Below are 16,386 nucleotides of genomic sequence, written 5' to 3'. Positions count from 1 at the left end.
CCCCTTGTGATTCTCGATCTAGAAACTCCCGGCGCGGGCACAGAGCGGATGCAAAACGTTTGTGTGTGTTAATAGTGCACTATTAATAGTGCACATCCACTGCTCTTCATCGGTTTCTGGACTTTCTCTAAAGAAATTCTATCTTAATTCTCACGCATCAGGACAAAACACAACACTGTGTAAGTAAAGAGTCAATACCCTCTCTCCTTCGTTCTGTCTCACTGTGCCGAGTCTGAAACCAAGATTAACGAGCCATCGTCTTCATGGAGACATTTACAAATATTTTACAAATAAACAGGCTCCATCGCTTCTTAAAAAGGCTAAGCCGGTTCCTGTTACGCCCATCACTGCGCGTTTTTACTCAGTGATGTTTCACGGACAGCACTGCATGTCAGTGGACATACTGCTGATGTTTTCAGCATGAGTTCACGGTGTGGATGCACCAAAGTCCAAGCCAGCCGCTCCTGACGCACGGTGTTTATGATGCTGGCTCCGCGCCCCATGCTTTTGCTGTGCATTTGACTCATGAACTGAGAAGCCGTGAGGGGGACTGATCACCATCCCCAGTTTATGTTTGCAGATGCGGAGTCACAGAGGCTGTGAGTTTGGGAGGCGGAAAAAGGAACCACTGAGGTGGCCAGGCCAGGTGCATGGGGCGCGGACCAGGTCAGGGCCAGTGGGGAGCAGGGTTCAGTTAGAGCGGGTTACCAGCCTTCCCAGACCCGCCCCACCCAGCTGGGGTCTCGGTAACTGTGCAGGTCCTGACTTGGGGACGTGGGGAGCCCCGGAGCTGCTGCTACAACACCGGGGCCCCCAGCGGCCCGCCAGGTTCACCCCGTCACCCCCAGGAGCACCTGTCAGGCTCAGAACTGAGCCAAGGCTCATGGCTAGCAGTCAGTATGAGCCGGGCACCGCTGGGCATGCACTGCCCACTTAAGGGGGAGAGTAATTGTTGGTTGAAGGTTTAAGGAAGAAGAAAAGTATGGTGGGCGGGCTGGGAAGGGACATCAGGAACAGAGATTTGTGGGGTCACGAATACCGAAAATAGCCCAAATCAACACATCAAATGTCCAGGCATTTAGGCAAAAGGGTGTGAGGCACACAGCACTGTGGGTTCCTGTAAGGTGAACTTTCTGGAAGGCAAGTCCCTGATGGAGCTCTCTGGGAGGTCTCCCTGCCCTCGATCACGCCCTGGTGAGGCCCGGGGTATCCGCCAGCCCAGCCGCTCACAGCCTGCTTGTGCAAATCTGGGTGCAAAGGTTTCCCAGTGCGGTCATGACTTTGGCACCAAAGTCCCTGGCCCCGGCAGGCTCTGACCTGGCTGTTTCTGTGCCATGGGCTGTCCCTCAGGGGCACTCCCTGGACCTGGCTCTGCAGCCGGTGACCCGGCTCTCCGTGAGACCCTGCCGCGAGCCTGGCAGGTGCATGGGACTGCGCCGTCGTGGGTCCGGGTGCTCATGGTCTCGCTCAGTCTTCCTATAGGATTTAGAGCCAGAAGCAGGGAGCACTGCCGCCCTCCCAGGACAGAGCAGTCCTGACATCCAAAACTGAAACGGGGATTTTTGTTACTGAGGAAAACATTGACCATCTGAACCATTTTTAACTGTGCATTTTGGAGCATTCATGTGCAACTATCACTACCACCCATCCCCAGAGTTTTCATCATCCTACACTGAGTTCTTCTCTCTCGTCCCTACACGCAGCTCGTGAGGAGCAGCCCACACGCGGCTCCGCGCCTGACACCAGGCTGCTGTCACAGCCGCTGCGGCCGCTGTCCGTGGGCCCGCAAGTCTGTTGTGCGTGCTTCCAGCTGCCAGCATCGCTTCCCCGGCCACCACCTCGCATCTGCTGACGGGGTTGCGCATTCAGGTTGTGGGTCATTTCTGAAGGAGTCACTAGGAATCCCCGACCTTGGGGTCTGATGCACAGAGGGCCCTCTGCGATGTCCCTGCTGCCCGCTTCTCTGCAGGAGCGACTTGGGGACCCAGGCCTGTCACCTGAGCTCTGCATCCTGCCCCCGACACCGTTCCAAGCAGCTGAGCACGGGGTGGCTTGGGGCACCAGGGGCAGACCCCGGAGGCTCCCACCTGCACTCGTGTTCTGGCTTCAAGTCCACACCCAGGTGCACGGGGCCCAGCGCACACAGGGTGAGGACGTGGCTGGGTGACAAGTCTGTTGTGGGCTGTTCGGAGTGGAAGCATTTCTCTTTGGTTTCATCTGAGGAACTGGCTCTAGAAGCTCTTCCTGTAAGTCACTAATGCGCTCCCTTCCCAGCCTGCATCACCGTGACGGTCTCGACGCTTCGTTATCTAGAAAGGGGCCAGCTGGGGTGTGTGCCAGCCCAGGCGGGAATGCCATATTCGGTGCCAACGCAATGCCTGGGAAGTTGATGCCGCCCAGGCGCACCTTTTCGTGAATGACACTTATCCTTACTTCCTGTTTGAAAACTGCAGATTTGGGGGTAAAGTCGGTAAAGCCTGTGCTTTGGAGCCACTGACCTCTGCAGACGGGGGGCTGGAGATCCGCGCCATGGGGGGAGCAGGCCACCTGCTCCTGGCCTTGCAGCTGGAACCCGTGGCGGCAGGAGAACACAAGCACATACCGCCCAGACTCGCCACAGAGCGCGAAGCCCCCGTTGTCCACGCCATCCGGGAGGCTGCACGTGTCACCTGCGCCGGGTGGAAGACAGACACCGCTCACTGCCCCGCCCGCCCGCACCGGCCCCACGTCCCACGGTTCCGTCCAGGCCGCGCACGGCGGGCAGCAGCGGCGACTAGGAACGAGCCCCACGCGCCTCAGGTCGCTGCTCTGAGCCAACCCCTCCAGGCCTGGTCCCCACCTAACACGCCGCTCCTGCTCATGTGCGCCATGTGCCTTCCGCCTGCCTGAGGCCCCCTCTGGGCGCCTCTGCTGCACCTCTGCCTGGGGGCCCCCTCAGGGCCCTCAGCTCGCCCACCTCCTCACCTCCTCACCTCCTCACCTCCTCACCTCCTCACCTCTTCAGCTCCCCTATCTCTCCCACCTCCTCACCTCCCCCATCCCTCACCCCCTACCTCCTCACACCCTCCTCACCCCCTCACCTCCCCCACTCTCTTGCGTTGCCGAATCCCCACCTCCCAGCTAGGGCCGCCTCTACCACAGCTTCGTGGGGCACACAGCTTCTTGGCACTGGGTGCATCTCTGTCGACATGCCACAGAGGCCCAGTGGACGCCTTGTGCCCCAAGCCCCACAGGCTCACCCACCCCCCTGCCCCCCCACGTGGGGGTCACGTGCACAGCTCAGACTTGGGGTGCTCACCCCCCCTTTGGGCGTGCCTTTTGGCACATGACACTCTTGAAAACAATGCACATGCTACAACATAATTTAAAATGGGCTTCACTTCACCGTGAGGAAGGGCCTCCCTCCACATGTCCAGGTTCAGACCCGGAATGTTCTCGCATGACTCAAAGTCCCGCGGGAATCTCCCAATTTGGAAGGCATCAGCGGGCACGCTGGGAAGGCCCGTGTTGTCACAGATGACCCGGGACAGAGAATGCCTCGCCAGCTCACGCCGTTGGGCCTCGGTGAACACCCCGCTGCTCTCCCACCAGAACCTGCAGAGGAGGAGAGAGCCGAGCATGCTGCAGGGGAGCCCGTGACTGACGGTGCCTCCCATCAGGGCAGACAGGGTGTCCTGTGCAGTCATCTGTGTTGCATGCTCCCAGACTCCTCACTCCTGACACACTGGGCCCGGGATAAGGGGCTGGCTTGGCTGACTCCCTCAGGGACCTTCGCGGGGTGGGGGCCCAGGCCAAGCTGACAGAGGGGCAGCAAACCCACCCCGCGCTTGGACGCCGTCCTGGGCCTGGGTCTCACGCCTTGGTCAGCGCCCACCTGCCCAATTTCGCAGGCATGTGAGAGGACACCCAAAGGTGGGTTTCTGGGCGTCAGAAACACCCGTGCTCTCCACATGATGTCTGCTCACATGTGAGACCGGGTCGTTCGGACGCATCAACAGCAGCTCTCGGTTCAAGTGCTCAGCGTGCTCACACTGCCTGTGCTGCGTTTCTGTGATGACCCGGGTTCACGGCCCCACAGAGACGGCCGGGCTGCGTAAGCGCCCACGACACAGCTGTGTTGGGACCTGTGTGGAGCGGGGGCCACAGAAGAGCCTGGCGGCGATACCCACCGGTCCCCGTCCCTCAGGGCCTTCATCTGTTTCCCAATGAGGCACGCAAACAGCGGACCCGTGCGGGCCTGGGGGAGGAAGGTCTCCGCCAGGCCGCCCAGCCAGACGTCGATGTTGTCGGGGTGCCCATACAGGTCCATTATCCGGCCGGCGATGCTCGCGTTGGCCATGGCGGCGCGCAGGTCGGCCCGCGTCTCCAGTCGGGGCAAGCCGCAGAACTCCCTCCACGCGTTGTAGCCTGCAGGGACGGGGGGTTGCGGGTGTTCTTGCCCTCCATCCACGTGCCCGGCCCACCCGCCTGCCTCACCAGAGCTCCACCCGGATCTGCGGTTGTAGCAAGCAGGGTTGACCAGACAGCTGAACTACAGGGGCCCCAGGAGGACAGGCCACTGCGGGCAGGGTGTCAGGGCCAGCCTCAGGGCGGGGCGGGCAGGGTTGGAACAGGTGAGGGGGATGGGGTTGGAGTGGGCACAGCAAATGGGGGTGGGGAGCTGGGGGCCGCCCACGAAGAGGGTCCCCATCCACAGAGTGGCCGGGGGATGGGACGGCTGGTGAGTGACCACCCTGGAGGCCGCTAAGGATGTGTGCTGGCCCCGGGGCAGGTGAGAGGGAGGGGCGGGCAGGACAGCGGCCCTGCTAACTTCCCAAAAAGCGCCAGGCCAGACCCCCTCCCTCTCCCTGTTTGGGGACTGCTTGCACCCCACTGGGGAGCCCCGGGCACCCTGTGGGCCTCTGTGCTTGAAGGAACACTGAATGGGCTCCTGGTGGAGGAACCAGAGAGCTGTAAGTTGGCCAGAGACTGAAGACACTGCTTCCGATAGAATGGCTCTGAGGTGGCTGCCGCCACGGCTCAGGCAGGAGGGGAGCCCAGGGAGGAGCCAGGGGCGGGCAGACCTGGCAGGCCATGGTCCCTGCCACGCTGCAGGTTGATGGACGCCAGGTCCAGCCTGCCCGAGCTCCCCAGCACGAACAGCCTCTCCGTCAGCTCTTCATTCATCAGCTGGTCCTGCACCTGCAGCTTGGCGGGTCTCGCGAGAAGGCCCCTCATCAGAGGGTCCAAACCACCTGGAAAACATCATGGAACAGGCGCGGTCATCTCCTGAGTCCTGGAGAAACAGTGATAATACCTCACATAGCAAACTGCTTGTTCTTAACAAGGCCACGAATTCAAGGTCACGAATTCACTTTATGCGATCCTGAGAATTTCCAAGTACTGCTTGGGTTCTGCCGTGTGGATCCCCAGGGACTGACCAGCAGGTGCAGGGGCAGGCCTCATGTCTGAAGGGGACCCAGAGAAGGAGCCCAGCAGTCCTGAAGTTTTCGTGTTGTTTCCCATGGCAGAAGGTGGCTGAGCAGAGGTGGGTCAGTCGGGACACTTGCTCCCCTTACCTCCAAGTGCCAGCCCTCTCCACAAGACCCCTTATGGAAAAGCCTACCTCTGGGCTCCCTCCCTCCCCAATCACATGGGTCCTTTATCACGCCTGCCTACGCTCCTGGGGCTCCAACAGCACAACCCATAAAGTGCATGCGCTTTGGCCTGTGGGGGGTGGCCTGGATGCCATCGATGTACGGGGTCCTGGTGACCTGGCTGACCCTGGCTTCTCTCCCTCATGCTCCACACACATTCACGTGGAAGCAAAGATTGCGTGTGGTGACTGCTTCCCCTCCCCTCCCCCTGCTGCATCCACTGGGTGCCAGGCACCCTTTGCGACAGGCCAGAAGCTTCCAGAAGGAGGACGTTAGGAGGACAAGGGTACAAACAACCCTTCCCAGGCCCTGTTGTGCGGACGTTCATGCTCCAGGGCTCTGTGGTGGGGACGAGGCAGGAGCAGGCTGCATGTTTAATGGGGAAGATGCTGTTATTTACACTGAACAGGTCCACATGGGTCCCTACATCAGTGGTTCTGAAATAATAGGTCAGAGGTGCTTGCACCTGGGGTGGTTGCCCTGTGAGCTCTGAAGAACGTCAAAAACCCTAGGGGAGATGTCTGGATGATCAGGTTAGCCTTTAAAAGGCTTTGAATGCATCTATTTCCCCTATAAACACTGATAGTATGCAGCCCCGTGTGCTGGGAGGTGAAAGCAGGCCCTTGCCGTGGGGTGGTGGGCACTTCTGGGGAGCCGGCGGGAGGGAGGCCAAGCTCCAGCAGGAGGGGAGGCGCACCTTCCTTGAGGAGCCTCCAGGGGCTGAAGAAGGCGTCCTGTAGCCGCAGAGGGGGAAGGCCAGGGTGCTCCTGGAAGCGGGCATCCAGCCGCCTGACCAGCGGGTGCACCGTGGCGTGGCCGAAGCGGAAGGCGGCCGTGGAAAACACATTGGACACGGTGGGGTCCACAGCGGGGTCATAGCCCTTATAGAGGCCCACATGCTGCTGGAAGGCCTCGGGGCCCAGGACTTTGGGAACATAGTCCCGCATGGTAATGATCTACGGAGAGAGGAAAACAGGAGAGCTTCTGAGCAGGGGCTACTGGCAGCAGGGCCCACGGTGCCAGACTTGGGCCACATGCAGCAAAAGGGAAGGACTTCCTCCTGCGCATCCCCTTGGGGGCAGAGTTGTCTCGGGAGGAACATGCCGTCCAGGTAAGAGAACAGGTGAACAGGTGAATGGGTCCAAAGAGCATCCTCACAGCTCTGACAACTTACGGAGCCGGGGGGTATGTCAGTGACACCCCCAAACACCCCTCAGGGCAGGGCAGGCCACATGAAGCTTGGGGGTGCACCACACAGAGACTGGCTGCCACACTGCACTCCTCCCGCAACCTCTTTGCCCCCTTCACCGTGGGCACTCCATCAACGCTGAGCTCAGAAGAGAAGTCAGAGATCTAGGCGCTTCAAGGAACCTGAGCGGCAGAGGCTCAGGATTCAGACCCGTGAGCTCAAATCCCACCTCCTACTTAGCTGTGCGACTCTGGGAGGTGGGGTGCTGGGTGGCCTCTGACCTGGCTTACTTTTCTGGAAAAGCCTTTTTCATGGAGTTTTTGTGAGAGTAGGAAACATGCATGGCTTTCTCTGTTGGGTCTGTTGTGTGGTCTCCATATGGCAGATACATTTTTTACCCAGAGTGGGTCAGTGCGTGTTGGAGGACCCCCTCCCCAGGAGCTGTAAGGAAATGACACACTGCTTGAAGGTTACTTGTGATCTGAATGGCTCTGGCAGATTAAAAGTTATGCTGGGACCCCTGTGTTATTCCTTCTTTCCCCCCTGAGTTGTGTCTGTCAGCTTATAAGTTCTTCGTAATGGAAACACGAAGGAAAGGGGCTGGCAGGGGTCTCCACAGGAGCCAAAACCCCCATGCGCGTGTTTTGTAAATGAGGCCTCGTTTTATTTTGGTCTCTCCTGGAGGATGCACCGCGTTATCTAAAGGCACAGGACAGACCTGGCACTCGAGCCTCGGCAGGTGCCTTTCACGATCACAGGACCACGCCGTCTGCTGATTGGACCGGGTCTCTCTCTGCTTGCCTTGCCCTGCACTAAGGCCTCAAAGTGAGTTCTCAGAAGGGTGCTTGTTTGTTCTGGTACTCAGGAGTTCTGCGAGCTGGCTGCAGGCACCTTCGTGGGACGGTGGTGGGGCTGTCGTGGCTGGGGAAGAAGCTCAGGTCTGAGGCCCAAGCGGGCATGGCCGTGGGCAGCACAGGTCTATGCCTGTGGATTCACTGTGGCGGAGCACCCTCCCCTCCTCAGAGCATCAGCCCCGGTCTCTGATTCTAGCGCCCGTGCTGCTGAGGAGCCCCGTCAGCGGTAACAAGGCCACTAGAATCCTGTGGTTTCTGTTTGGTGCGTGCTCCCCAGAGGATCAGGTACAAGGGCTCTGCTTGTAGGTTTAACAGTAATTCTCTTTGCTGTAAAAATCAGTGTCAAATTCTTTCAGTATTTAAAGAGATTTTGGTCAATAAATGGCATCCAATGAGATATAAGCCAATGGGAATACTCTGTCCCAGAACGTGAAGGTCTTCGGTTGTAGCTCATCAGTTTAGCAGACAGGCTGTTCACATTCTCCGACTGTTGGAAGAAACAACAGCCACCATCTGCATCCTTATAATAGGTCCCTTCCAAACAAGATGTGTTTTCTGAATGCACGATCTGTACTTCGCAGCAGGGAGCAGCAGGTGCTGGTGTGCAGCCTCCCACCCGGCCGAAGGCCCCACAGTGCGTGCTTTCACCTCTGGGGCCTGGAAGATGCCGAATGGAGGCTGGTCCAGGGCTCCTTGCCAGATGGGTCAACCCTGAGCCGGTTCAGCGATGAGTGAGGAGCACCCGGGTCACTGATCAGCACACAGAGTAGTGACGACTTAGTCGTGCAGAACCTGGCCCTCAGCCCAGGTTGGTGTCACAGGCTTGTCCTCGGGCTTCTCCACACAGGAGGTGGGTGTGATCCTTGCTGCTGCACTTCTGCTTCTTGTCCCCACAGCACAAGGGAAACGGCCTTCCTCTTCCCCGCCAGGGACACTAGACAGCTTTAAATTGCCGTGGAAAATATTCTAATGACATCTGCTTCCCTTTCTCTGAAGTTTGACTTGGGTCCCAGGGGGCACAGGGCGCATTGTCCCGACCCGCAGAGGCATGAGCAGGGAGGGAGAGCCCGGGGACATGCCTGCACAGGGCTGTCTGTCCTGGGGCAGAGGGGACTGCAGAAGAAGTCGGGGCAAAAGCCTCAGTGGGAGGTGGCACTGGGCTCTGGCAGACAGGGCGGGGCTGGCGTGAGGCTGTGCAGGTGCAGGAGGCAGACGGGGCACCGCTGCTTTGGATGCGGGGAGTGGGGGCAGGAGCCAAGGCCGGCCACGTATCCCTGGGCCTAGCTGCTCCGAGCTGGGTGGCAGCCGTAGGGCTGGGCGTGCTCTCCCTCTTCTAATTTGCAGACATTTCTCTTAACGACATAATGCTTTTTCAGGAGAGGAGAGATCCAGACCATGGAAGCAGCAAAGAGGGACAACCTTGTGAGAACCCCTTGGACGCAGCCCTCATCTCGGCAAGGGTTTTATCAACGCAAATGCAACCTCTTGTTATTTTAGGGTTTCCAAGGTATTTGCCAAAAACACCGAAGAGAAACTATTGACTGAGAAAAACACACCAGGGAATCCGAAAGTGAATGGTGAAACCGAGAAATGTGGACATGTCCTGGCGTGACGCTGGGAGCTGGGCTTCCTGCACGCGCTCCCGTGCACCCACTTTGTGTGCGGCTGGTCCAGCGGTGGACAGCCCATGCCCACGGAGCTCGAGTTCAGGGAAGGGGCATGGGTACACACAACCAAGCACACCACCGTCAGGGGGACACAGCCGGGAGGACTCCCCGCGGCAGAGGCGGGGGCAAGAACAACCCAGTGGGAGCCGGGGAACCACTCCCCTGAGCCTGACTCGGACACCACTTTGTTCAAGGTCAGATCATGTCCGACAAACTATTTGAAACAGTGACAGGTTTCCAGGTCGCACTATACGCTGTCCTCCAGATCTAACCTAAACCCCGCTCACAGATCCTACGTGGCTCCCACTTCTCTTATGTCACTAACTCTGCGTGTTCTTGTCAGAATTCGCAGGTGACCTCGTCCAGACCGAGCTGCGTGTGTAACGGAAGCCTCAGACCCTCGGCTTGAGGGCCGGGATCCCACTTTCTACTCTGAGCCCTGCACCCACACAGCCCCACAAGCACACAGGGCATCGCAGGGCCTTGCGCACCTGGTGCAGGGCGCCCACCACCTTGCGCGCCTCCTGGTAGGCAGTGTCGGCGCTCCAGTGCGCGTTGAGAGCCTTGAGCGCGGACGCCAGGCGGTTGTGCTCGCGCAGCCACAGCGTGTGCACGGCCGTCAGAGCGGGGACCTCGCTGGCACGGCCGTCCCCCGCCAGGAAGCAGGGCGCTCCGGCTGTCCTGCGGGGGCCGGGCTCAGGTGCGCAGGCTGTGGGCGCGGGTGGACGCGTGAAGGGCAGGTAGGCGCGGCCTGTGTCCCGGTAGCGCGCGTTGACCCGGAGCAGCCCCTCGGCGCTGGTCCAGTTGCGCAGCTGCTTCTCCAAGGCCGGGGAGCTGCCGTACACCGTGGACGCGTCCAGGAACGAGGTCAGCCCATTCATCTGCTGTCGCGGGTTGGCTGAGGTCAGGTTGCCAAAGAAGGCGCCTTGGATCCCGGAGCCACAGGCGGCAGAAGAGCGGTAAAATGGCAAACAGGCACCACCTGCGGTCCCCGAGGTGTTGGTGGGCAGCTGCGGGAAAGGGCACACGGGGTCACCCAGCCTCTGCGGAGATACCGGAAGCTCCAGGCTGGCCACGGCTGTGGGCCTCCGGGCGGCGCTCTCTGCGGGTCCACTCCTGCCTGTTGCCCTCAGTTCTAGCCTGCCGCACTCCTGCTGGGGTCAGCCTGCCCAGAGGGGGACCCCCGCCCCGCCCCTGCCGGGGTCAGCGTGCGGAGAGGGACTGGAGTTAAGGTAGCTGTGATCAATGCAGCTTGTATGCTGTGGTCTTTTACCCCTTCTCCCAATTTTTCCCTTTGGTGTATTTTGTTTAGATGCCCGGCCTGTTGGGGCCTCCTCTGCAGATGCCCAAAGGGTCCTAACTGCTGGTTTTCTTATCTGGCCCGCCCACCAGAAAGCCCTTCCAGGTCGGGTCCCCCTTCCAGCAACACATCACAGCCTGGAACAGCCTGGCTGCTTGGCGAACGTGCAGGGGGCAGATGCCGGTGAGGAGGCGACCCGGACTGTCTGCTCTTGGGTAGGAAGCGCCCCCTGCCAGCCTCCAAGATGTTTTCTACAGAGAAGCAATGAACACCCCCACCTGTGTGGTGTCTCCTTGCTGTTAAGAGGGGAAGGGGAACGATATTTATGGAGACCAATTTGGCAATATCCGTGGCGATCGTCATGTGCACCGCCCTCTAGCGCAGCCGTGTTATCCCCGGCAGCTTGCCCGTTAGAGCTACACACAGGCACACGGCTCACGTCCACAGACACGCCCTGCTTCGTTATTTGTGACCACGTGAAAACAGCAAAGCTCAAAACTTAAATGCTCGTGAACAAGCAAATGGATTAGTAAGTTATAATGCATACTTTAAGACTTTAAGAAGTCTTAATCAAATTTCTGTCCACTTAATGATATATGGGGAGAAGTGTACTAACTACAGCTAAGTGACCTGCACCAGGTGCCGAGCACGCACATGCACGCACATGCTATGCACACATATGCAGGGACAAATTCTGGATGGATGCACAGGATTTTCCCAACAGCTGTCACCTCCCCGCTCCCCGTACAGGACAAATGGGGGTTTTGACTTTTCATTTATAGTTCTGGTTGATTTTTTAAATGACATCTATTACTTTCATAATAAATAATAACAGTTTAAAATTCTACCTGTATGGGGAAACATGGGTTTTGGTTTTCACAGGTCAGCTGGCAATCAGCTCCTCCCCCAAATGCAGCTTTGCTGGTGCTCTGAGGCGTGAATGCAATGTCGTGATCAATATATTGCCCCCACACCATCAGGAGATCAGAATATTGATCATCCTCCGTGACGGCCTCGTTGGGAACTTGAATGACTTGTCTTGTCACCTCACGGACCTGATGAGAGAGACCAGCCTGTCATGCGGGATGGACATATGCAGAGAGAGGACACTGAGGGAGCCCGCAGGTCAGGGCGCTCGTTCACGGGCCTGGGAGCCTGCAGGTCAGTGTGCTCACTCAGGGGACAGGGAGTCATCTGCGTGATAATGGCCATGACTCAAGGGTGGGCCCGGGGGCCAGGAGGGCTGTTCCCAGGCCTAGACTCGTTTGCAGGTGTGATTACTGCCAGGACCCTGAGACAGGGGCTCTTCAGGGTCTCTAAGTTCTGGGGTTCCAAGTTCTGGGGGTTCCCAGTGGATCCAATGCAATCGCAGGTTCTTAAAATCTGAGAGCCTCTCCTGCCTGTGGTCAGAGGGGATGTGGCTTTGGGGGGCCGGGAAGAGGCTCCGCTGCATTCCCGCCCATACCTGGTCGTAGCCCCGTGAGACCCACGTCACACTCCTCACCTCCAGAACTGGAGGGTGGGAACATTGAGTGGTTTCGGCAGGAGCAGAAACCTAACAGCCCAAGTCAAAGGTTTCTGAGCTCCAATCCTCCAAGTAGCCATGTAATTCTGGCAAATATGGGTTTACAGAATCCTGGTCCCTTAACTCTGAGAGTTCAGAGAGCCTCGGGGCTTGAACAGGCAACTAACAGGATGGGAAAGGTATTCCGAACTCATTTAGGGACAGTCGAGTGGAGGCTGACAGTGACCTGCCGAAATGTACGGGGGACGAGCGCAGCTGGAGGGGCCCGTGCGGCCCCACCAGGCCCAGCTACCAGCTCCGACGCGGCTCCCAGCTATGAGGAGCACCTGTCCTGCTCAGCCACGGTCTGGAAGAACAGCCCAGGGAAGTTGATCTTCTGTAGAGAACCTGGGGGTGGGGTACCAGCCCCAAGCTGGTGTGGTCAGATCCTGACTGCTCATGCTGAGCAGAGCATCACGGTCGTATTTCTGGAGAATTCCATTGTCTCACGTAGTACAAAACCAGGCAGACTGGTTTATTCATGGAAGCAAGTAGTCAAATTGAAGGCAAAATATCCACTTTTTAACCAAATTCATCAGTGGATTGGATATGAGTTTGCTTAGCAAATAATTTGCCTCTGGAAGTAAAGCGGCAACCATCATTTTGCATAAATAAGTGAATGACTTAACTGATAAGTATCTTTGAACACACATCATCCTCTGCCTATGGGTAAAGGAATTTATTTCAAAATGCCAAAATGAGGGGCACCTGAGTGGCTCAGTCAGTTAAGCAACTGACTCTTAGTTTCGGTTCAGGTCATGATCTCAGGGTTGTAATATCAAACCCCACATTGAGCTCCGACTCAGACTCAGGGAGTCTGCTTGGGATGCTCTCTCTCCCTCTGCTCTTCCCCCACAACCAAATAAATAAATCTTAAAAAAACAAACCCAAAATACCAAAATGATTGTGAAGAGCAGAGAGTTGAACGAGCCTTAATCCCAGTCACTGACTGGTGACTTCCATCTCTCTGTGCCTCAGCTCCCAAGCTGGCGAGCACAGGCGCTGGAGGGGTGGAGAGGACCAGGCTCTGTGAGCACACCGCCGGGCCCGCCGCCCTGAGCCCGGTCTCAGCAGCAGGCTGGCGTCCTCTAAGACGGCGGCATCTGGCAGTGCCACGGGGACTGGGTTCCAGCGCGGTTGGCACAGCATGCGGAGGCACCTACCGGGGGCAGTGGGAAGCCGTTGTACCGCAAGTGGGGGTTCCAGCCTCTGGGCTCACTGACCCCGTCTTCGTAGGTGGGCGGCAGCCATCGCGCCAGGGCTGTGTTGGAGGCTCCCCATCTGGGGTGGTCTCTGTGGAGACAAACGTGAGACTTGCAAGCACGAGATAGCCTACCTTTGGAAAAAGAGGATAGCTGAGTGAGAATGGAAATATCAGTTCAAAGAGCCAAATGAAATGGGAATTTTCTGTTAGAGAAAAATTTGTGTGTGTGTGTGTGTGTGTGTGTGTGTTTTAAAGGATAATTTGGACGTAAGATCGTTACAGTGTTCAGGTCCCCTTGGCATTTGTCAACCAAATCCACGTGGGAGCACCCAGTAGGGGCGTTTGAGCGGCCGTTGTAGGGTCTTTGCAAAGAAGTGCGCCTGAGGCCAGTTTGGAGGCGTGTGGTCGACAAGTGTCCAGGCTCAGGAGGCCACACGGCCAAAGGGTTAGAGTTGGAGAAGATCGGGATCTAGACTTCTCAACAAGCGTCTCATGCATCCGATGTGTAGACACTTGGAACATCTAAGTTGCGAAGTCTAAGAGATTCATGAAAAGCTGAATGATTTTGTAAAGTTTTTGGAGTGTTGAGAAATATAAGTATTTAAAAATCCGTTGCTTTGTTTTGACACATTATGATCACAATTAAGGAGGCCACATATGTGGATCATTCTTCCATAAATGTGACTGATTTAGAAGCTCTGCTTGACAGTGAAAGGAACCGTGAGCTACCCAGGGAGGCTGCTAGTCTGGGCAACCAAGAGTCTGCACATCGGGAGGCGAAACGCAGTTTTGGCCCCCGTGACAGACTGAACAGACCGCGCTTCTCCTAATGGCACCACACGGCTCCGGACTTAGGGAACAGGACTTCACTGCTGCGTCACTCATGTTGCCACTGCCCCTCGAGGAGCCCTCCAGAGGGCCTTGCTAGCAGGAGGTGGGATGGGGACTTCTGTGTGTCTGCAGGGGCGGTGGGTGGGGGAGAATCCTATTATCCATCCTTCACTGATCTCCAGTGCACCATCGTGGCTCAATCTGTAGAATGACGTGGGACAGCAATGCATTTAATTAGCGGCAGTAAGTCAGTGTGGGGAGATTGGCGTGCACTCTCACAGTGTCAGATTCATTACAGTTGGTTTCTCTTTATTGAAATTCCACTGCTTGGGGAGAGGTGTAATTTCACTCCATTAAAAATAATGAAATACTCATTTAACTGCTTAGGCCATGATTTTTTTGCTGATTGACTTTATATTTCAGTAGCTTGTAGGCTGTCATGACAGCCCCATGGCCCTCGCCTGTCTTTGTGGACACTCGGCAAGGGACTGCACTTGACCTTCACAGCCAGAGCCTCAGCCTGCCCGGCGGGAGCCCAGGACAGAGCGCGGCCTGTGCGGGGGGCGGTGTTCGGTGCCATCCAGAGACCTTCTCACGGCCTCCCCACAAGGCATCCAGCGTCGCTCCCGTGTCAGAAAAATCTCTGCCACCATGGGATCGACCTCTAGCTCCAAATCACTTGCTTATTAGTGTTGGGTTCTAGGCCGCGGGACGGAAAGGGTCATAAGCTGACAGAGTGCGCAGGTGGGAGCGTTTCCAGAGGAGATGTTTCAAGGACAGAGCTGTCTGTGCTGTGATGTTTGGAAGCGCTAGCGCCCCTCTCTGAGGCTCCGGCACCCTGGATGCTGTGACACCCCGGGTTCTAAAAAGAGAGGCAGGTCCAACTTCCAGCCTGACCGTGGATGGAAGTCCACAGTGGATGCTGGGAGGCTCCGGGGGGGTGTCCTCCCAGCTGCGGACATGGGAGCACCGGGACTGTGCACGGTGTCTGCTTGAGGAGATGCGATGTCACCAAGTGTCTCATGCTGGGGGAACCTCGATGGAGCTTTGACCTCTGTGGCAACGCAACCTTTCCACACCCTCATCTGCGAATGGTGCACACGTGGGCAGCAGGGCAGGGGACGGGACACACAAACCCAGACAACTCCCCATGTGGCCCTAGGACCTGGAGTGGCTCCTACTGTGCCCGATGCCCTGTCCGTTAGCCTGAAGCATAAGAAAGCTCAGCCCATGGTGCGTGGGCCTTGGGCTGGAGCTCCCTGATTGCAGGTGGTGCAGACTCACGAGTGCGTGGTTGATTGATGCGGTGCTTTTCTGTCATGGGCATGGACTCGATATGCTCCAAGAACTCTGGAAACTTCCCTAGTCTGGCATCATTCGTACCCGTGTTATGGTCCACGTATGTCATGCAGGAAACCCACACCAGCAACATCTACTTTTCCTCAGACGTGAGCATCCTGGGGCCTCAGGGGCGGCGTGCACCCGTCAGGGGTTCTGTTTTGTTTCAGTCAAGCATTAGTATTGTAAACGACCTTAGTGCAGCTTGAGCTCTGAGCAGCCAGTATCTGTTGTCTGGTGGCTACAGTTTGAAGCAGGTTAAACACAGGCCTCCCTACAGGAGACCACCATGTGAAGGACGTCCACTCCAGTAAGATCCACAAGCTGTCACCTCTGCCAGATGGTTTCACGAATTACATCAAAACACAAAACAGAAGAAGCAGTGAGTGTAGATATGACCCCGTGGCAGGTGTCCCGATGGAACGCGAGCCGGTGGGTGAGTCTGCAGGTCCCGGTGGACATAATGCTTGTTCACACATGTTTGGAAGACCGATCCCACACTTAGTTTGGGTTTTCACAATTGTTTCAACAAATTAATGCAGAAAATTTTATACACACCAAATTAAACACTAAACCCAGGTAGGTCAGGGATTCTGCCTATAACTCAAATGCATGAATCAGATTTTACCTTCAGAATATATCACTTCCTCTAGGCACTCATGGGTTCTGAGGTCAGAAATTCTCCAAGGATGAGGCTCTGCGCAGAATTACCACGTAACGGAGATGGGTCCCGTCCCGCAGCCTGGAGGGCTGTTCCCAGTCCATCTCTGTGTCCACGCAGGATGTCCGTTTGGCAGGCCTGG

At 57.2% G+C, this 16,386-nt stretch overlaps 1 protein-coding gene across 1 annotated transcript in view; it reads right to left on the bottom strand.

Moving 5' to 3' along the window:
- TPO (thyroid peroxidase) overlaps positions 1-16,386 on the bottom strand; it is a 47,686-nt gene that overhangs the window by 15,725 nt on the left and 15,575 nt on the right. Inside the window, exons 5-12 of the mRNA XM_073896908.1 lie at positions 13,374-13,503; positions 11,495-11,701; positions 9,838-10,356; positions 6,334-6,592; positions 5,064-5,234; positions 4,170-4,407; positions 3,386-3,594; positions 2,499-2,669 (exon numbers count right to left, since the gene is read on the bottom strand). Coding sequence (XP_073753009.1) covers positions 2,499-2,669; positions 3,386-3,594; positions 4,170-4,407; positions 5,064-5,234; positions 6,334-6,592; positions 9,838-10,356; positions 11,495-11,701; positions 13,374-13,503 — 1,904 coding nt within the window. The remainder of the gene's footprint in view (positions 1-2,498; positions 2,670-3,385; positions 3,595-4,169; positions 4,408-5,063; positions 5,235-6,333; positions 6,593-9,837; positions 10,357-11,494; positions 11,702-13,373; positions 13,504-16,386) is intronic.

The sequence above is a fragment of the Callorhinus ursinus genome, unplaced genomic scaffold (genome assembly GCF_003265705.2).
Source record: "Callorhinus ursinus isolate GAN/ISIS: 27379988/994484 unplaced genomic scaffold, GSC_fseal_2.0 scaffold10, whole genome shotgun sequence".
NCBI lineage: Eukaryota > Metazoa > Chordata > Mammalia > Carnivora > Otariidae > Callorhinus > Callorhinus ursinus.
Note: the sequence above shows the minus strand (reverse complement) of the source record. Positions and strands in the feature narration are given on the sequence as shown.